The 22462-nt window shown below is 41.7% G+C and overlaps 1 protein-coding gene across 33 annotated transcripts in view; it reads left to right on the forward strand.

Annotated features, from left to right (window-relative positions):
- The window catches only part of PDE4DIP (phosphodiesterase 4D interacting protein), a 233807-nt gene that overhangs the window by 108435 nt on the left and 102910 nt on the right, over positions 1 to 22462 (forward strand). For 32 of the 33 annotated variants that reach the window (XR_011390489.1, XR_011390490.1, XR_011390488.1 and 29 more), the window contains 3 exons: positions 16298 to 16374; positions 19291 to 19414; positions 19586 to 19761. Coding sequence is in view for 27 of the 33 variants with exons in the window: in XM_017345940.3 (XP_017201429.2) it covers positions 16298 to 16374; positions 19291 to 19414; positions 19586 to 19761 (377 nt within the window). In the remaining 6 variants the exon portion in view is untranslated. Of the gene's footprint in view, positions 1 to 2676; positions 2884 to 16297; positions 16375 to 19290; positions 19415 to 19585; positions 19762 to 22462 lie in introns of those variants that run through there. The other variant, XM_070077801.1, reaches the window with a different exon arrangement.

Here is a 22462-nt window from a genome sequence, read left to right on the forward strand (position 1 = left end):
CTTGCTGATCAGCAGTAAGAGGTGGTGCTGACCTCATTTTTATTTGTGAAACAGGTGCAATTGCCTGTGGAGCGTAATAGTGCCTGGGCTACCCTTATCTCCCTATACTGCTGAGTCTGGGCTGAGTCTGTTAAAGAACTCCAGAAATTCAGAGGAAATAGGAAATTGTTGAAACCAAACTAAAAACTAGAAAATGAGGCTTATGAGAAAGGGCACTAGAAGAGGGATTTTTCACATTGAGAAAAACAGGCTCAGAGGTGATCTAATAGTGGATTTTAGGTACATGAATTCTCAGTATGTGACCTGTGGTAATTACCTACTCTGCATCCCTGCTGAGGGTAAGATTTAGTTTAAACCTAAATATAATATAATATAATATAATATAATATAATATAATATATACTTAAGAGTATATATTGAGTCCACATTACCATCCAGATTCTTTTCTATCTGTTCAAGAATTCCTGCCCTCATGGAACTTAAATTCTATCATGAGTAACAATAAGCAATAAATATTATAAATGATAAAATATGAAAAATGTTGGAATGAAAAATTATCTTGGGGAAAAAGGAAACAGTAGAACAGGGTAGAGGTCAAAAATATGGGTGGAAAGCAAGTGGCAAGGAAGAGTTCAGGGGAAGCCATATTTAGAAAATAATTTAACACACACACACACACATACACACTTCTGTTAAGTCACAGTATGAGAGTCAGGAATCTAGGCACAGCTTAGCTAGGTTCTCTGTTTCATGTCTTATTAAGCTACAACCAAGGTGGTGGCCATGCTGTGTTCTCATTTAGCAGGTTTACTGAAAAAAATCTGGTTCTGAGCTCTCTCAGATTGTCAGCAAATTGCATTTCCTTGCAGTGGTAGGACTGGGGCCCTGATTTCTTGGTATATGTTGGCTAGAAGCCACTTGGAGTTCCTTGAAGCCACCCACTATTTCTTGTCATATGGGCTTACCGCCATGTGGCCACTTCAAGTCAGCAAGACAAGCTCTCTAGCAACTGTGCTAGCAAGACAGAATCTCAGAACTTAACACATTGGAGACCTGGAATGCATCCCCATCTCCCTCCTCCAGTGCCTGGCCCAGCCCTGGACACTCTGGACATTTGGGGAATGAACTAGCAGGATGGAGTTTTCTCTCTTCTCTGGCACTCTGTGTTGTGTGTGTGCGTGTGTGTGTGTGTGTGTGTGTGTTTCTCTCTGCCTCTCAGATTAAAAAATTATATATATTTAAATCACAGCTGTGACATTCCATCCCCTTTGCCATATGCTTTTAGTTAGAAGCTAGTCTCGTAGGTCCCACCCACGCCCACAGGGAGAAGACTTCTCACAAGCAGGAACATAGGAGCAAGGGATTCCTGGGAGCCACGTGACAATCTGTCCACACACTATATTCCTACTTTTTTTTTTTTCCCAGAGATGAGATGGAAAGGGAAGTAAACAAACATGAGACTGACCCATGGCGGAGGATTTGTTCCTGGGTTACCGTCACAGAATTAGTAACCCTCCAAACTGGCCAGGGTGTCCTAGTTTGGCAGTCTCCATGCTGAGCTCCTTACTCATCCTTTGCACTCAGATATTTGCATTGCCACTTCCTTTGTTGTTTTTGTTCTCCCTTTCATCTTTTTGTTTAAATGAACTTAATTAGGTGTCCCATTTGATGACTTTCAGCAAATGTACACAACCATGTAACAATCACCACACCATCAGGATATAAAATATTTCCATCACCCAAGAAAAGTTATCATATGTCCCACTGGTGCCATTCCTCTCACACTCTACCTACAGGAAATCATCAGTTTTCTGTTTATAGATGAGTTTTGTCTATACTAGAGTTTAGTGTAAATAAAATTCTACAGTACGGACTGTGGCATCTGGTTTCTTTCACTTAGCATACTGATTTTGAGATTCATCCAAGTTGATTTTATCAGCATTGTGTTTGTTTTCATTGCTGAATAGTATTCTATTATTTGAATATAACACAATTTGTTTTTCCATTCACTTGTAGATGAACATATGGTGTCTGGTGAGTGGCTATTATGAAGGAGGCTGCTATGAATATTCATATGTAAATCTTTGTTCTGTTTCTCTTGGGTAAATACATAGCCAGTGGTAGAAATGTTAGGTCATATAAAAGCACATATTTAATTATAAAATATTATCAAAATGTTTTCCAAAGTGGTTATGCCATGGAAAGTGATTTTAAGACAACCACTTGAAGGAGATGAGGAAATTAGCCTAACAGATAACTGGGGGGAGGGTATTGGATCCTGAGAAACAGCAGGAAGAACTTTGTGGCTAAAACAGCGTAGAAAGGGTAGGGATGCTTATAGAGTAGGAGAGGAAGCCCCTGAGGTAATAGACTGATGAAAATCTGGTAGGTTCTTGTATAATCTGAAACACTTTAGTTTTTACTCTAAGTGACACGGGAAGTCACCAAAGAGTAGCTGGGGTAGGTGAAGGCTACAGATGGAGTAATCTGAGGGTACGGAGTATGAGTTCAATTTTGGACATTTTATGTTTGAGATATTCGTTCGATATTTAATGTGGCAATGTCATGTTACCAGTGGAGTATACAAGTCTGAAGTTCTGAAGAAAGGGTGTGATTGGAGATAAAAATTTGAGAGTCATGAGACTGTATGAGGTCACCAAAGAAGTGAAACCTACTAAGGAGGAAGATAAAGGACCAAAGAGAAGCCTGGGTCACTCTAACACTAATAGTTTAGGGAAAAGAGGAAGAACCAGCCAGAGTGACAGAGAAGAAACAAGTGCGCAAAGTGGGAGGAAGACCAAGAGTCTGAAGTCTGGGAAGGCAAGTGAAGAAAATGTATCATGAAAGAGGGAGGGATCAACCTTTTGAAAGGCTGCTGATAGCGTGAGTAATATGATGACTAAGAACTGACCTTTGGATTTTAACAACATGAATGTCATCAGTGATCTTGATTAGAATAGGTATAGCGTGGAGTAGTGAGGGCAAAAACCTGAATGCAGTGGGTTTCAAAACAAATGAGAGTAGAAGAATCAGAGTCCGTGAGCATGGATCATTACATTGAGGAAGTGTTTAAAAGCAGAGTAAAGACATGGGACAGAAACTGGTAAGGGTGTGGAGTCCATGGAGGACTTTTCAAAAAGATTTATTTATTTATTTGAAAGGCAGAGTTACAAAGAGGGGGCAAGAAAAGAGAGAGAGAGAAAAACAGAAAGACATCTTTCACCTGCTGGTTCCCTCCCCAGATGGTCCCAACAGGGCTGGGCCAGGTCAAAACAAGGATAAAGGGCTTTCTCCAGGTACCCCCCTGTGGGTGGCAGGGGCCCAAGTACTTGGGCCATTCTCCACTGCTTTCCCAGGCACATTCGCAAGGAGCTAGATTGGAAATGGAGCAGCTAGGATATGAACCAGTACCCATATGGGATGGTAGATTATCCTACTTTGTGACAATGCTGGTCTCTCCACAAAGGATTTTTATGTAAAGATAGATGAATAATAGCATGTTCATATGCCAACAGAACTTTTCAGTAGTAAATGAAAGACTGATGAAAGGGGAGGAGGGGATTTCATGTTGTTTTTGAGAGGTAGAGAAAATAGGACTTAATGTTTAAGTGGGAGTTTGGCACTAGATGGAAGCATGGGCAGTTGATCTGTGGTCACAAGTGGAAAGAGCCAGATGCTGGTAGGTGGATAGATATGGTGGCAGAAGACTGTCAGAGTTTTATTCTGGTTGTTTCAGTATTCTTAGTGAGGTAGGAAACAAGCTTTATTCCCCAATATATGTCTTCAAACATTCTTAGAGTAAGTTACTGTCCTTCCTGTGTTCTTAATCCTGCTGACACATCCTTGTTCACACCTGGAATACCTGTATCTTTTCTCTTTACAGATGCAAACCCTACTTATTTTTCAGAGTTCAGCTTAGATTCCAGATGCTTGGCTGGGCTTTTACTCATCATTACTTCCGGGACATGAACCAGTGCTGATATGGGATGCTGGCATCAAAGACATCAGCTTTATCCACTGTGCCACAGCACTGGCCCCACAATTGTAGTTCTAATACATCATTTCATGAATACTATTTCATCTCTGGTGGCAATTATCTTTCCATGTATACATTTTTACAATCTCTCCTTGGTTATAAATACCTTGTAGGCTGGCTTGATTCCAAATTTCCTCCATAGCCTTTAACATCAGTATTGTCGAGCCCATAATAAGAATTCAGCAAATTTGTGCTGATGCTTGCAGAAACCATACAAGTTGCAGATGGGGCTCATCTGTCCAGAAAAGGCAGAAGAGGAGCCTGCTTCCCATCCCTGGCTATCTGCTCTCCCCCGAGCTTCTGGTTTTAGAGCACTTTATTTTCATCTCTGGCTCTTCCTATAACAGAGCAGTCTCTCCAAGGTGGGCTGGTGGATGTAGGGAACAAACACATTTATGAAAGAAACAGAGTAGAAAGAAGAAAATCTTGACAGTGTTTTCAAGTGGGCTGTGTTTTCACAATATCCCTTCATTTGGCAAATAGATGATTATCTTTTATATATGAGAACTGTGCTAACAATGAGGATGCAGTGGTAAGACAGAGGGAGACTTTGCTCTCATTAACTTGCAGTTTAGTGTCTGAATATAGTTTGAACATTACTGTGCTGCTGACTCCTGTTTGGTGTAGTGCCTCTTAGCACGTCCTGGGTGGTTTTGTTTCACTTATAATTAGCTGGAGTCACTTCTGTATTTTGATGGATGATGATACCATAAAGTCACAAAACACTCTAAGGTGCTGTTACACCACAGGATTAACTGTGATACAGGTTAGAACAAGTCTTCATGTAGTGTGCTTGAAGCAAGCACATCTTTTTCCTAATGTGTCTTAATAGAAGAATACTGTCCAACAGAAATATAATGCAAGCCACACATGTAATAGAAATTTTTCTGGTGTTCACATTAAAAAAAAAGGTAAAAAGAAATAATGTTAGTAATGTATTAGGAATATGTTGTTTCAACATGAAATCAACATTTAAAAATTATTACTGAGATTTTCTATTCTTTTGTTGTGAACTCCAATGTGTAGTAAGTCTCTGAAGCCCTTAGAGCACATTTCAATTTGGACCTGTCACAATTCAAGGGTTTTGTAGCCACATGTGGCTCATGCCTGCCATCCTAGATGGCTCAGCTGTATGGTCTGCATGGTGAGTTCTGTCCCTTGTCCAGAACAGAAGCGTGGCTTTAGAAGAGTTGCCTGATCATAGGACTTGGCATCAGGACACAGCTAGACATCCAAGGAAGGAGTGATTGCCGGATGATAGAACTTAGAACCCAGTTTATTGTCTAAACAAATAAGGACACCAGTGAGCGGCTTCATCCTTTTTTGGAGAATACATCAAAGTAAATGTCAATCCAGGATTGGAAGCTGAATTTGGGGCTAAATAACAGATCATGGTAGACGTCACAGAAATTTTTAAATATGCAGTCAGCCAGATGTTTCCTGCTGCTCCAATTTGTCTATAGAAAAATTCTGATGGTTCTTAGACTCTGAAGTAAATTCTTACTTAATCCCCAGTTCTGTACATGCTTCCTTGTGTGAGAAGTCAAGGAAAGCAAAGGATGCTTCTGTGAGCTCCTGTTCCTAAACAGCTGAGAGAAACAAATCATTGGGGGCATCCCTTCCAGCTCCTTCAGTGGGGCTGGGTTGTTGTCTCCATGCAAGGTGTCCTGGGGATTGCAGGGGCTCCAGTCTCACCCCTGGCTTTTGTAGGGAGCCTGCACTTTGCTAACTTAAGCTCAGCTAGGCCTATTTGTGAACAGAGAGGCTCCAGCCAAGTGAAAGAGATTTGTGTTGCTGAGGAATGTCCTGGGGGTGGTGGGGGGAGAGCCACTGAGGTCATTGGTATTTGTGTGTATGTTTGCTCACTTGCCCGCTCAGTTGGGCCAGATACACAGAGGCTTCTGGGATTCAACCAAGATTCTAACAGAGTGACCCTAGGGAATGAATAACTCGTGACACACTGAGAAGGGTTTACTTGGAGGTCAGTGTGAACAGCAAGCCAGCATGTATCTTGGGAGCTCTTTATTCAGAGTCTAAATAAAACAAACAAACCATCTCATTTTTTAAAAATAAGCTTTATTTTTCAGAGCAATTTTAGGTTCATAGCAAAATTGAGCACAAGGTCTAGAGACTTTCCATATACTCCCCACCCCCATGTACATACCCATATATGTACAGCCACTATCAAATTCCAAAGAAACCTCATTTTAATCCGTCTTTTCTTGGGTTCCCAAGCTCAGTGTTGTCCAGAACCAGCTCCCTCTCTCCTAATAATTCCTGTATCTGACTACCTTTGGGGAAACTAACATTGATTGAACACCTGCTGTATGTCAGGTATTTTCATCTATATTTTCATAATGTTCCTGAAATTAACAGGCCAAGAAACTGAAATTTAGATCAAAGTGATTTACCTGTGGAATACAGAGAATGATTTCTGTAAAACTGTAAAAAAAAAAAAAAAAAAAGGTTGAGTACCTGCGTTTCCACATGGTTCAACCTAAGAATGTGGGAGAGCTGGTATTTGAACCCAGGCCAATTTAGTTGTAAAGCGTACACTTTGCATTGTATCATACGACACTGCTCTAAGTACTGGATTCTTTGTTTTCCCTTAGCAGTACTGTAGTTTCAGATTTACTTTTATATACCTGTTCCCTAAAAGACTAAAACTGGGACTCTGAGAAGAAGAGCAAACCAAGGTATGATATTTCTTGACTTGGGTCTACAAGTGTTTCTTTGGAAGCTAAATCTAGCAGTTATACAATGGACCTGCATTGATTTGTGTGTCTATTGCTATTTATATCTGCCACCTGTGTGATTTCCACACAGCTCTTGACTCTTGTGTACTATAGTCTACTATAAACAACTGTTTAATTACCCCCGGAGGATGTAAATTCTCTGAGGACTGTGATTGTGTCCATCTTATTCATTCTAATACCTATTAGAATGCCTTGCACATATAAATTAGGTATTCACTAAATATTTAATAAAACAAATGCTACCATCTTACAAGTCAGCTACTCTGTCCACTGTCCAATGAGTACTCTCTCTCTCACACACACACACACACACACACACACACACTAGCTGTGTCCATCCAAACACCCAGTCTCCTTAGAACTCATCTGCCATCTCTGCTTACTTGGTTGTAGGTGATTGTGTTCATTTCATCAAGGTACACTGGAATGGGGAAGGAATGGTATAACTTCCAGGCCTCTGCTAGGGACTGACAGAGGTTGGCTTTGACACAGGGACTTAACAGAGTTTTGCCGTTTGGATGTGGATCCTCATATTGTTTAAACTAAAACTTTTCCAATTCATGGTTTTGTTTTTTTTTTTTTTTTTTTTTTCCCCATCTGTTAGGGGAACGGGACACTAAGGCAGGCTCTGGCAGAAGAGTGCCCTGGCCAGTATTCTGGTTACTGAGGCTGAGGACACTGCCCTGCTCACCTTTCCCTGGCGACAGAGGACACTAGGGATTGCACCTCTGCATGAAGCCTTTCCTCCACTCCACAGTAAAGTCTTAAAAACCTAATGTTTTGCATTTGAACACCTCTGGCAAGATGTCTCACATCCATGAAGAAGATGAGCAGTGCAAGCAGTATTACAGCTCTGAAGGGCAAGAGAGAGGGGCTCTGACTCAAGTTAATTGTCTGGATAGAAATGCAGAGCTTTAGGGGTGACTAGTCTGAGGTCACATGGCTGGTCAGTGACACAGCCCGCTATCTCGAGCCACCAGGTTTCCATTGCTGCTCTAGAACTTAGTGAATGGAGAGAAACTTTGTCTACAAAAGAACTCATTTGGAAGCTACAAAAACACATTTCTAGGGATCATGTAAGGGACCAGCTCCTTGTCTCTTGACCAGCACAGGTAGGATCCCTATGAAAATAAGTAGGCTTAATCCTGTTTCATAGAGTTATGGCCTTGCCCCAGTGGTATCAGAGAAGCCTGGAAAAGAAAATTACCCTACATACAAAACGTACTTATAAACTACTCTTTTCCTAGAAGGGATGTCATTTCAAAAGGAAAATACTGTAAAACAAAACGCATTACTTTTCAGCCTGGGTGAATATTAGGGACGTGTGAGGATCCCCTCACAAGACTTTGAGGCTCTTCTTCCTGTTAAACTACTTCTTTCTGAATTCCTTTCGTTTACAGAATTGATTAGAGTGGAGTTCAGCTGTGTTGTTTTTGGTCCCATATAAAGCCTCTTTTGTGGAAGGCCTGCTTCTCTCTGGCTGGTTTCTCACTGTCTTACAAAGGAGCGGTGTCCATTTTCTGCACTCAATGACCCTAACTTGTCTCTTATTACACTCAGAGCCCCTCGAGGTCAAGAACTTGATGCCAAGAAAAGCACTTTGGTTTTGGCAACCTTTACTCTCCAATAAATACTTTACTTGCTGATTTTATCAGTGAATGTGTGCTGATGGGCTGTCAGGATTTCTTCTCTTGTTTATTTCTTTGAGGCCTGCCGCCAGCAGTAGACAGTGAGGGCTTATGCACTAACATAAGGCATGGTTCTCGCAGAGAACTTGCAGATTAGTTCAAACATCTACACATGAGTGCAGAAGTGTGACATTAAATACACAACAGAGGTTTAAGTCCACAATTTAAGACAAACAATAGTGTTTATATTATAAACTTATACTGGGAGTTGTTGAAGGCAAAGTACTTTTTTAGACACTAAAAGCTGGAGGGGAAGCCAGACATTCTTGCAACTAACGCAGGGCAGAGTAAGTGAGCACTGGACTAGATGGACATCGGATGACTGTGAGTCATTATAGGGGTCATTATAGAGTACTATAATTATAATTACGATAGTACCCCTTTGTACCTTCAGAAGAATCTAGTAAAGTACAGTCGTATTAGAAGTAAACCAAGTGCAGTTGGAGTCAAGAGAAAGGATTAGTTCTGATTCAGGGTTGGGGAAGTTTCCTGGAGGAGCTCCTGTTTGCGCTGAACCTTGCTGAAGAGCAGGTTTAGAAAGAGGAGCAACAGCATCACAGGCAGAGAGCAGCCCAGGCAAAGCCTTGGTGGCCTTCAAAGACACTTACATGCTGGATTTCTCAGTCAGTAAAAGTCCTTGTGTTTGGAGGAGGGTGGTGGGCTCTTAGGAATAAGCCCTTCACGTTACCATCACTCAGAACTGGTTGTTTGAAAAAAAAAAAAAAAAGCAACCAGGTCATGACGGATGTCATCCTGCCCTGAGTCAGATCAGAAGTGTCCATCCAGTTCAAGCCCGGTGAGGTGAGCAGGTGAAAGGGAGAGGAAGGGTGGGGTGAGGCAATGTGAGAGCTAGAGTCTAAAAAGATGGGAAGAGGTGAAGTGAGAGAGTTGCTCTTGGCTGGCGCCGCGGCTCAATAGGCTAACCCTCCACCCAGCGGTGCCGGCACACCGGGTTCTAGTCCCGGTCGGGGTGCCGGATTCTGTCCCGGTTGCCCCTCTTCCAGGCCAGCTCTCTGCTGTGGCCCAGGAGTGCAGTGGAGGATGGCCCAGGTGCTTGGGCCCTGCACCCCATGGGAGACCAGGATAAGTACCTGGCTCCTGCCATCGGATCAGCGCAGTGCGTGGCAGCCATTGGAGGGTGAACCAACAGCAAGGAAGACCTTTCTCTCTGTCTCTCTCTCTCTCACTATCCACTCTGCCTGTTAAAAAAAAAAAAAAAAAAAGAGAGAGAGAGAGAGCTGCTCTTATTACTTCAGGCGGCCCAGTTAAAGAAGTTGAAGGTTCCTCTTTAAACTCATCTTTATTTCTTCGTCTTCTTTCCCGCTTGTGCCAGCTGGCTCAGACATGGAGCAGTTGAGACTCAAACCGGCACTCATAGGGGGTGCTGCAATGCAGGTGTTGGCTTAACCCCTCATGTTACAGTGCTGGCCCCTAGTCTGTTCATTTGTTGGCTTGCTTACTCAATGCTTTTATTACATCCATAGGCACAAGGTACTGTGAAGGCCTTAGGTGAGTCACAGCTGTGTTATTTAAATCAGGCACCTGACCGGGTACTTTACATAGGTTCACTATTTCCCTCAAGGTCCTTCAAGGTCATTTTAAAAAATACCTACGTTTTCTATGTGAAAATTTGGTTCTAAGTGATGAAGTAACTTACACAAGAAAGGTCCCAAGCCGGGAAGTGGCAGAAAGGCATTTGAATCCATGTCTCCCTAGCCTGAAATTCCTGTCCTGGCCTCTCAAAACTGAGAGGCAGAAGCTTGAGAACAGCACACCTGGCTAGTCTCACCACACCATGATTAACTCTGCTCTTAGAGAGTTTGTAATGTCAAGAAGGAAATGAGACTTTCAGAAATATAAAGGATTATATGGCCTGTCAATGTTGAAGTACAAAAAAAAAAAAAAAAAGAATGAAAAATCATAAAATCAAAGGCATAAGATACTAAATAAAGACTTCATAAAGGCCATGGAGTTTAGTGATGGTGCTGAAAGGAGAGCAGGGATGAGGCACCAAGGAAACACAGGGCATGTTTGGAAAATCCAGCTAGGCTGGCGGAGAGTGACAGGATAGGTAGATTGAGGTCACGTTTTGAATAGACTCTCTTATCAGGCTCAGTTGTGTAACATCTCATTGAAAATGAAGCTTTTTGAGTAAAGAAAATGAAATAATCAGAGATATACATTAGGAAAAGTGTAAGTGGTAGAAAGGCTAAGGCTGGGGAGAACGTAACTGGGCAGTATTTGTGAAACTATTTACCCTGATGTGAGAAGGAAGTGTTATCTAGCAGGGTGGTAACCAGGAGGCTACAAAGAAAGTGCAAGATTGGAAAGAGATTTTGAAACATCTGGTTATAATCTCTTAGAGAATCTCAAAGACAGCACAGAGTTTTGGACTACACACTTTCAGTTTAAACTTCTCCTTCCCAACTCCTAGAAATATCTTGTGGGATGTTAGTTTGATGTGGGAGACAGTGCTCACACTCCTGACCTAGTTAATATAAGGGGTACTAGTCAGCATCTAATGATGAAATGACTGATGTATTGTGGAGACATGCAGAAAAAGAGGCACTCTACTCCCCAGCCCCACTTTCTTGAGGGCATAAATTTTAGACACCTTGACAAAGAACTGACAGGATTTGATGATAGGATAAACAAACACAGTTAATTGGAGATTCACTTCAGTTGTACTTGGAATTTACAATTTATATGTGAATATTTACTAACGGAGAATAGTTGAATGTGAAAAACTGTGCAGTGATTTTTCTGCCAATAGAACCTGCAAAAGGCTTTGAGTTTGATTCTGTTTACTAGTTTGTACTCAAATTTCCATGTGGCAAGATTTTGTATCACCTATGAAATGACTTTGACTCTCTGAAGTAATTGATCGTAGATGTAGGATCTAATCTTTGGGAGATGAAGCTATTTTAGCAGTTCTGTTTGAGATTCAAACTTTATTGCCCATTTGAATAGACATAACGCTAGGGCTCAGACAAGCCGTTTTCCATTTTTTGGTCTGTGAGTTGTTCCCCCTTTCCCTCTTTGTTACTGATTTTTTTTTTTTTACTTATCTCAAAAGGATTAAACAAAGTATGTTCAGAAGAGATGTATATTTGTGTGTGGGTACCTGGGATATTCTATATTTAGTATAATAATTTTCTTTCCTTTTTGTTACATAATATTACGTTAAAAATTTATTTTGAAAATATATTTATTCAAAAGGCAGAGAGGGAGGGAGGTAGAGAGGTAGGGAGGTAGGGAGGTAGAGAGAGAGAGAGAGAGAGAGATATGGAGAATCTTCCATCTGCTGGTTCATTCACCACTTGGCTCCAATAGCCAAGGCTGTGCCAGCCCAAAGCAAGAAGCCAGAAACTCCATCTGGGTCTCCCATGTGGGTAACAGGAGCCTGAGTACCTGGGCCATTTCACCTGTTTTCCCAGGCTCATTAGCAGGGAGCTGGATCAGAAGTGGAGTAACCTAGACTCGAACTAGTGCTCAAATATGGGATGTTAGCATCACAAGGGATGGCTTAACCTGCTGTGCCAAAATGCTGACCCCGTAATATTTGTTTTTAATACTCATATGTGATTGTGGCTGAGAACTTCAGCTATCCTAGACAGAGAGGGTACATTGTTGCTTTTATAATCAATAGTAGCTATGAATATAATAATAGTAGCTTGTTGTGTGCCAGGCACCATGTAACCTGCTGTTTGTGCCTTATTTCATTTGATATCCTTAATATCTGCTTGAGTTGGTACTGCTATAATTGCCTTTATGGATGACAAAATGGACACTTGTCAAGGGGTAAGTGATTTACCAAGCCCTTTTCTCGCATTCAGGGCCTGTTTTCTTGAGCACTATACTTACTGTCTGCATATTTTGGTTCAAAAAAGAATTAAGTACATGTAGCAATTCTCTAAGTCACTAACATCACATTCTGCTAGACCAGGAAAAGCTGGGCAGTATTTCCTGAGCCAGTGTCTCTGATGAAATGAGGAAGCAAAAGCAGAGGGTTGGTTTGGGTTATTGCTTTTACCTTAGAGGAAACCCTTTAATTTCCTTGTCTTTACAATGAGAAACCTGGACAGATATGTGCTAAGGTCTTCAAAGCTGTGACTTTTTGGCAAAGCGTTGACTTCATTTTCTCAACTAGGATTTAAAATGGATAGAGCCTATACAACATACATCTTTCATTTTTCCTCTCTTTAAAATTAAATACTCTTCCTAGTAGAATGGACATCTCTTACAGTAAACAAGCCTAGGCATGAAGGTACACTGAAAAAAAGTTGTTGAAAAACTGTGTGTAAAGCAGTGTTCTGGGTGTGTTGTACATACTATCTCCCACTATCTCTTGTGAAATAGACATTGCTTGCTTCCTAATAAAAATAAAGTAACCATCCTATTCCTGTGAGAAAGCTGAGCTCTCAGTGATTAGGTAACCTGCCTGAGGCCCTGTAGCAGGTGAGTGCTCAGCTGTGACTGAATTGCAGCCTCTCTGGCTTTGCACTGGTTCTTACACCCCCTTTTTGTTCTTAAATATTTAAGGATTTTGCATGCAAAAATGATAGGAAGAGACTTCTCCAGGGATCTTCTGATGATCAGTTTACACCTGATTAAGATTCTGTGTGTAACATGGAAGCTGTTTTAGCAGTTCTGTGTGAGACTCCTAAACCCTACTGCCTATCAGGGTGGATCTGATGCTGAAGCCCAGAGAAGTCACTGTTTTTCCATCTGTCCCCTTTGTCTGAGATTGAGAACTAGCTACACATGTTTATGCAGCTCCAGTCATTTGAAGCTTCACGTGTTTTCTGCATGAGACTTTTTTTAATCTGCTCAAGCATTTTTGACTTTCAGCCTTTGTCACTTTCCAGGTGGAGAAACAGCAGAATGTTACCCAAGATTTACAAGTGAATCAGTTGGTGGAGAAATAACAAGCTTAGAAGTCCTTTTTCTTTTCTTTTTTTTCTTTTTTGTTTTTGACAGGCAGAGTGGACAGTGAGAGAGAGAGACAGAGAGAAAGGTCTTCCTTTTGCCGTTGGTTCACCCTCCAATGGCCTCTGCGGCCGGCGCGCTGCAGCCAGTGCACTGCGCTGATCCGAAGGCAGGAGCCAGGTGCTTTTCCTGGTCTCCCATGCGGGTGCAGGGTCCAAGGACTTGGGCCATCCTCCACTGCCTTCCCGGGCCACAGCAGAGAGCTGGCCTGGAAGAGGGGCAACCGGGAAAGAATCCGGCGCCCCGATGGGGACTAGAACCCGGTGTCCCGGCACCGCAAGGTGGAGGATTAGCCTATTGAGCCACGGCGCCCGCCCTTAAGATCTGTTAATTTCTTTTTGCCTGGCAACCATCTAAGGAGGGCTTATGAAAGAGGAAGGTACACTTCTCTCCATATCATAGATGAGGAAACTGCTCTTCCTATCTCCCAAGTGATAGAATGCATATCACCCCTGTGAAAGTTCTGTGGCTTAGGGACCGTTTCTTATTATAACACAATATTACTTTTAGTACTGAGCACAGAGTTGGGGATGGAGAAGCTGCCCATTAAATCCTTGATTTCACTGATTGATCAAGTAGAGGAACAGTTATTAAAGTGCAAGGCTTTGGAATTGAAAATTTCATACAAAACTGAAATATGCTTTACTACCAGCTGTTAATCTTTTGATCATAGCATTTCTAAACAAAATGCTTCATTCAACTTGAAGTTAAGATAGACAACAAACACTGTTTTGGTATAAGTATGTTCCAAATAATGGGGCCAGTATTATGGTGCAGCAGATTAAGCCACCACCTGCAGCACTGACATCCTATATGGGCACCAATTCGAGTCTCAGCTGCTCCACTGCTAATTCAACCCCCTCTGATGCGCCTGGAAAAGCAGTAGAGGATGGCCTAGATCCTTGGGCCTCTGCACCTCCGTGGGAGACCCAGAAGGAACTCCTAGCCCCTGGCTTCCACCTGGTCCAGCTCTGGCTGTTGTGGCCATTTGGGGGAGTGAACCAGTGCATGGCAGATTGACATCTCTCTCCCTCCCCCCTCTTTTTGACTCTGCCTTACAAATAAATAAATAAAACCTTAAAAAGAAGTATATTCCAAATATTGCAAGGAACATTTTTTATAATAAAAAGATTTGTTGCTTATCTCAAATACAAATTTAACTGAGATGCAAAGGAAGCTATTAAAAGACTTTCTTCTTAAATGCTGTGATGTAAACCTTGAAGAAATTAAGATACTCTAAACTCATCTGACATCAGCCTATGTTCTAACTTGAGCCAAAATCACCTACTGTTGCCTTAGGAGAGGAGCAAGCATTCCTTTCAGTATGTCACTGGAGACTTATTACCAAGATCATCAAAAATACCTTGAAACTAACTGCCTTCAAGATAAAAAATTCTAATGCCTAAACCATGTATCTGCTTTCCCCATTTATTATTCTTGCTTCTACCACTCTGTATGAGAAAGTGCACTTGAGATGCCTTTGCTGGTAAGGCAGGTGATAGCCAGGTGTAGCATGTGGCCTTGGACTCCTAGAAATCTCAGTATTGGGGGAGGTTGTATGGTGATAGTAGAGTGAATCCTTTGAACTGACTAGTCTCTGCAACACACTTTTCCATACTTCAGGCTCTGTACCTTCAATCAGTTTGTCAACCTCTGATCTAATGACTTCTTTAGTTTTTTCATTAATAACCTTCTTTCTGCTTAATCCTGTGTCATGGACTTCATCAAGGAAGGGACTAATTTATCTGTATGTAGGCTCTAACCTGAAATAATCCCTCACCTAATACTTATGCACTCCTCCTTAGGTTCCCTCACAACCTGTGCCGCTCTTTCTGTTCTGTTAATAGTGACATCCCCATTCACATGTCAGAAATCACAGCATTGTCTTTGCCCTCCCTCTAATCTGAATCTCACAAATCAGCCTCAGAAATGTCTTTGGAGTATTTCCCCCTACACTTCCTTGGCCTCTCAGTCCCATATCTGTATTGGTCAAGTGCCTCCTAACTCATTTGTCTTCTTCAAATCTACCATATGTTTCTTCCTCAACACAGACTCGATCATGGCAGTATTTTGCCTAAAGTTCTCTGATGAGTGCTTGACCTCTACCGATTATTATCCAGTCTTCCTTGCATAAGTTTCACACGCTAGCTGAAAACTATTTTCCTGCTTCTCACCATATGGTTCACTTGACCTGAATCAGACACATCATACACATTTCATCAAATCTGTTTTTCATACTTTACTTCTCTTGGAATGTTTTTATTTCCTTTTCTGTCTGCCAAATTTTGTTGCTGTTCTTTTTAATAAAAATTATTTCCTGCATAGATTTATAATTGGAGTCCCCTCTCACCTTAAGTAAACCCAAATTATGAAAATCCAATTTTATGATAAACACATAGTTGTTGATTTCAAAAACATTCACAATATAATTTATTTAATTAATGAAATCCTCAGGTATATTACAAATATAATTCTATATAATGATACAGCAATTTGGTTTTGGAGAAAAGACTTAGGTTGGTAAGAAAAATTGTTGTACTATGCGCTCTGTTCTGCAGTGCCTCAGAGAGTAAATAGGTGTGGATAGTGTTCGTCATCCAGGGGCAGTGAGGTGGGAGAATGGGTAGGTAGCTCAGCAGAAATCCTGAATCTGGACAGTGCATTCATCTTTGCGGGGCTGCTGAGCCATGTGGATCCACATTTGTCATGCCTGAAGTGGGCTGAGTTGACAGGAAAAGCTGTGAACCAAGTGCCACTCAAGTAGGAACCCGATTCTGGGATGGAGGGTCTGAGGCAGATGCTGATGATTAATCCCTTTATGTTTTCAGAACATCGAACTGAAGGTTGAAGTGGAGAGCCTGAAACGAGAACTCCAGGACAAGAAGCAGCATCTGGATAAAACATGGTGAGTGTCTGAGCAAGAGGAGCCCCAATGCTTCCTAGAGTCAGGCTCACCACTCTGAGAGAAGTAGACGTGGAACTAAATTCCTTAACCTTATCTCTGACGTGTGAATGCTTCTTCCAATTCAGTAACTGAAATTGGATTTTCTTTCTTTTTTGAATATTTGTTTATTTATTTGAGAGGCATATTTAGAGGGAGAGAGAGGGAGAGGGTAGGAGAGGGAGGGAGAGGGAGAGAGAGACCTTCCATCTGTTGGTTTACTCCCCAAAATGGCTGCAATGGCCTAGGATTGGGTCAGGCATAAGCCAAGAGCCAGGAGCTTCTTCCAGGTCTCCTACATGGGTGCAGGAGCCCAAGGACTTGGGCCATCTTATGTGGCTTTCCCAGGCACATTAGCAAGGAGCTGGATGGGAAGTAGAGCAGCTGGCACTAGAACTGGCACCCATATGGGGTGCCGGTGACGCAGGCAGTGGCTTTATCCACTATGTCACAATGCTGGCTCAGAAACAGTGGATTTTCATGTGCTTTCTTTCCTTAGAGTTTTCTGTCTATTACTAAGTCAGATGGACCTTGTGCAACAGATTGATAAATCTTGTTAAAAAGTGATCAACTGATCAGGAAACAATGAATGCTTTCCCTTTTAGTAGAAAGAAAAGATGCAGATAAACTTTATCAGAGATTATCAGTCAATCTTCTGATAACACCAAGGACTGATATAATGGTGGGTGAAAATGGCTGCACACTCATACTACTGGTGAGAGTGTGAATTAGGACATTTTTGTATATGGTTTTTGTATGTGATCCTACCTACTGAAGTAAAAAGCAAGCATTTCCTTTGATCAGATGATCCTTGGATGGACTCTGTTTCTTATAAATTCAAGCACTAGTGTGAAAGGATACATGGATAGGATGTTTACTTCATCATTACTTGTAATGGAAAAAATGAGAAGCAGCTATCCATAGGGCAACGGTTGGAGAGATTTCATCTGGGGGATGGTTATATAATATATAAACTATATATACAGTATGTAAAAGAATGAATTATCTCTATATTATTATGGGAGGTCTTCGATTAAATAAGGAGGAAGAATGCTGAGTGATGTTTATAGTTTAAGCCCCTTTTGGGTAAAGATGGATAATTCTCTGTGTGAATGCTGTTTGTTTGCTTATGCATAGGGAAAAACTGGAGGATTGCACACCAAACTCTTTAACATTGCTTATGCCAGGGAAGTAAGATAATAGTTCATGGTGGGGAGAACACTTGATTATTTTTATACTCTTTAGCATTGTTAAAATGGTTACTTTTATAATTTTTAAAGTCTTAGTTTTAAATGACAAGTATTAGTAAAATATTTTCAATGTCCTGGGATCAGCATCCATTCAATCTGATCTGGACTTTCTTCTGTGTCTACAGTATTTCTTCATTCGTGATGATAAGCCAACAAGATCAGAATTCTCAGAACCACACTCAGTGTACACAGTATCCTGGCATCACTAAATGCTAAGGCATTATGTGAGCTGATTTTAGAAAAACTAATAATAATAATTGTGTATAAGTTTTATGTAGTATTTGAAAAAATTTAATGTCACCCAGCTTTGATTTAGGAGGTAGGTATTGTCCTATTTTGAGAAACGAGGAAAATTAAGGTATAGAAAACCCAATTTCTCAAATCAATTGCAGAACTCACAAGTGACATCAGAAGGATTTAACTTCACAACAATCAAGCATTCATGGCCAACTGGGTTGCTCTGAAAACGTATAGCTTCCACTCTCTGGTTTCTAGTCAACAGTTGTCTATTTCATTTATTAGAGATATGGAGTCAACTGTAGAGACAAAGTCAAAGTTGATGATTCTTGAGATTTGCCTATTTTAGGGTCTCGGGTTATTCCCTTGACTTTTGTCCCTTGTATAGTCAAGACCCTCATCCCTTCACCCTCAAAGGCTGTGTAATGACAAGGGAATGCAAGACAAGTACAGCCTTGAGGATCATGCTGAGTCATGTCCACTGTCAGCCAAGAAGTCCTGAAGTCTTTAGGGAGGCTCCTGAGCCAAATAATAAAGTACCACTGGGCTTAGTACTGGATGAGCCTGTAAAGGTTTAAGGTGATTCTCTGTCCTGAGAAAAAGAAGATGTTTGTGGTTCTTAACAACTAGCTTGAAACAGAAATAAAACCAAACCAGAATTAAAATCATTCAACACCTGATACCACCCCCAATTTTTAATCCTAAGACATCCAAGGGCAGCTGTTGTTTGCTATAAATACACTGGTGATACCTTACCCACTTTGTGCTAGGCCAGGACATTCATTCCTAGGGATATCAGAGAAGCAAAGCTCAGCCAAAACCCTGAGCATCCCCAGATTAAATGTCTGCTCTCTGCATGGGACCTTGGGAAACCTGGAGAGAACTCTGGACAGGTGGCCCAGAATGAGAACGGCTCATCGTGCATTACTGGTGGTAAAGAAGGACAGCATTTCTGTGGCTATCCAAACAGATGTCCTGTCCCAGCAACTTAAATGGAAGGAACACTTTAAATTCAACTACAAAGAAAGGCAGGGAATTTGCAAAGCACTCTGGGGGAAGCAGTCTCAATAGGAGGGTGCAGGAACAGATGACAAGGAATACAGATGCTGAGTTCTGAACCATTTGATGATATCCTGCTTTCCAAATGAAGGTTCCTGCCCTTGAGTGTGCAGCCATTGGGCAGCCTCTAGGGAGCCAAGCACATCCTGCTTACCAAGCCACAAAAAATTAGGGTTCCTAAAAGATGACCTGAAAAGGTTAGAAAGAGCAGTTCCATAAGTAATTGCTAAGAAAAAATGCTTAATTTTTCTTCTCTTCAGTGTGATTCTGAGTTAGCCGAATATTTGCTGAATTCTGTGTCTGGCTCTAACTGGCTAATGCTCTGTGGTCTCAGGGCTGATGTGGAGAACCTCAACAGCCACAGTGAAGCTGAGCTCCGGCGCCAGTATGAGGAGCGGCAGCAGGAGACGGAGCACACTTGTGAGCTCCTGGAGAGTAAGATCCAGCTTCTGCAGGAGGTGAGCCATGGCTAGGGGTCTTCTTTCACCTCTTCCCTTCCTGCCTTGCCTTCTGGCAGTCACCTTGCCCATCAATACTTTCCTTCCCAAAGCCAACAAGTGTCCTTGTGTCTCAGCTGTCTTAACCGAGGTGGGGACGTGGCAGCCTCTCAGTTTGGGTTCCTTTTGCAGGAATCCAGGATAGCCAAGAATGAAGCTGCACGGATGGCTGCTCTGGTGGAAGCAGAAAAAGAGTGTAACCTGGAGCTTTCAGAGAAGCTGAAGGGCGTCACCAAGGACATGGAGGCTGTGCCAGGAGACCAGTTCAAGTCTGACCAATACACTGAGGCCCTGGCCGGGAAGGACAAGTAGGTGCCTTTGGTGCTGGTTTTGATGCTTATTTTTGGTCTGTTCTTGAGGCTACAAGAGCATACATTAGCCACGCTGTTCCCTGTTAAGGATTGACAATGGAATTATCACCATTTCCAAGACTTTACGGCTGCATAACCAACAACTTTCTTTTTAGGGTATCCATTAAGAAAATGCACTTCTTGGCAATCAAGAACCTGATAAGTTGTAAGTAGAACAAGGAAGTAGTCAAATGGTAGCAAGAGGGAGACATGGGTTCACCTATTCAGAAAGTACCTAATAAACATTTATCTGTTATATGCCAGTTACAACATTAAGCGCAAATTTTACAGAAATGAAAAATCTAGTACCTATCACCAATAAGTGTGTTATGTGATTTTAATAAATTCTGTGACCACTTTGGATGCTTTGGAAACATATAGGATGGTCACGTATTCCAGACTAAAACAGCAATGTGCCTGCTGTGTTCTAGATGTTTGTGTCTTTCAAAAATTCAGTTGTTGAAATCATAACCTCCAAGAGATGGTATTAGGAGGTGCAACCGTTGGGACATATGCCCTTATGAAAGGGACCCCAGAGAACTTGTTTTCTCCTTCTGCCATATGAGACCACAGCAAGAGTGCACCCAGAGAGCAGGTAGGGTTTACTATTCCTCGTAAGTGAAGAAACTGGCATTCACGAGAGTTACGTGACATGGTCTCAGTCCCTGCTGGACTCCAAACCCTGGATCTCATATAGGAAGCTATATCAATTCTTCAGAAGTTTGCTCATGGTCTTTTCTGTGTGGGAAGCATTCACCATGTTTTTTACTTCTGGCAAACTCCTGTTTTGTTTTAAAGATTTATCTATGTATTTAAAAGGCAGAGTAACAGAGAGAGGAAGAGACAGAAAAAGATCTCCCATCCAGTGATTCACTCCCCAAATGACCATAGTGATTGATGCTGGACCAGGCTGAAGCCAGAAGCCCAGAACTCCCTCAGGGTCTCCCATGTGGATGGCAGGGGCCCAAGTACTAGGGCATCTTCCACTGCCTTCCCAATTGCATTAGTGGGGAATTGAATCAGAAGCAGAGCAGCCAGGATTCAAACTAGTCCTCCCATGTGGGATGCTAGTGTCACAAGAGGCATCTTAAACTGCTGTGCCACAGCACCAGACCCCTGGTGAACTCCTGTCCATTCTTCTTACCTAACTAAGGCGTCAAGGTCACTTCTGTGAAGGTTTTTTGAGAGAAGAATTAAGCCTCTATATGGCTGTTCCTGCTGCTTTATAAACATCCATTATTGTACAAGTCTCAGTACAATGTTGTATTTATTTTCTGATCCTCCTTGCTAGATCCCCCGAGACTTTTGTCTCATACCTATATCCTAACAAATACTCATTAAAGGAAAAACTAATGCAAAACTCCATGAAAAATACATGCACACCTAATAAATAAATTGAAGCAGCTCATATCAGATGATCTTGAATTGGTTTGGAGAGGAAGAGAATAGATTATTCATAAAGACAGAGGATCGAAAGGATGAGTTGGATTTGGCTTGGAAAAAATAGTTTCTTCTCCTCCCCTTCCCTCCTTCCTCTTCCTCTTATCTCTCTTCTTCCTCCCTCTTTCCTCATCGATTGCATTTGTTTAATGTTTTTAAGTTTTTAAAGATCTCTCATCCTCAGAGTTTTGTTTATCTTCACATCCTAAATTTATAATGTGTCCATGAGATTCTTACTTGAGTTTCTGGTGTCCTTTACCTTTCTGCCCAGTTATATTCCTCCTAAGGTGCACTCACACGGAAATAATAATCATGATTGGAAACATTTCATCTAGTACCCAGCACATTTGCAATGCCCTGGAAAGTGTCTCTAATACACTGAACACATACAAACATAGACAAAGCAAAGTGTGCCTTGAACATGATAGATGCCCCGCAACTCCTGAGTTGAGCTTGCGATTTGTATACCTTAGCACAGCATGCATGGTCTTTTACAACTTAGTCCTAGTCTGAATTTCCAGCCTCTTCTCCAGCCATTGTCTCTGCCCGACTCCACCAGCCTCTGTTCCTGTTACCCATTCCCAAATATACATTGCGTCTTCATATCTTTATTTCTTTGTTCAAACTGCTCCCTCTGAGCTTGGAAAGCAACCCAATCTTCAAAATCTCTTCTGAGCTTCCCCCATACTGGCCACGCCAAGTGAATCACTTCCTTATTTTTCTTCCTGTAGCCACGTGATAGCACTCAATGTTCCATATGATATAGACCTCTACTATGGTAGCACTTACTGTATTCTGGTACTGTTATTTGGTTATGTGCTGTGTCTCCTCACTCCTCAAAGCATTAGCACACACGACACACCAACAGAATTGAAGTTTCTGCAGAGAAGCCAGTGTGTCGTTTCTAACTACATTCCCAGTCTAGTGGAGCACTGAGTACACACAGTGGTTATCTAAAAACTTTCTTGAACGGAAAAACAACCACGAAGCAAAAACTCAACTTATGGGCCATTATTCTAAGAGTCACATACCTCTGGTTATAGATTGTGGATAGGCTTCAGGAGGTCCATCAGCCTGGTGAAGATGTAAATCAAAAGATGTTTGTAACTCAAAAGTCCATTACGGGGTGAGGCAGAAAATGCATGAGTTTCTGAAGAAAAGATTGTAAGGGCTCCATGATTCAAAAAGGTAAAAAACCTACTGTTTTAGAGCATGCTAT

This window comes from Oryctolagus cuniculus, chromosome 7 (genome assembly GCF_964237555.1).
Source record: "Oryctolagus cuniculus chromosome 7, mOryCun1.1, whole genome shotgun sequence".
NCBI classification, from domain to species: Eukaryota; Metazoa; Chordata; class Mammalia; order Lagomorpha; family Leporidae; genus Oryctolagus; species Oryctolagus cuniculus.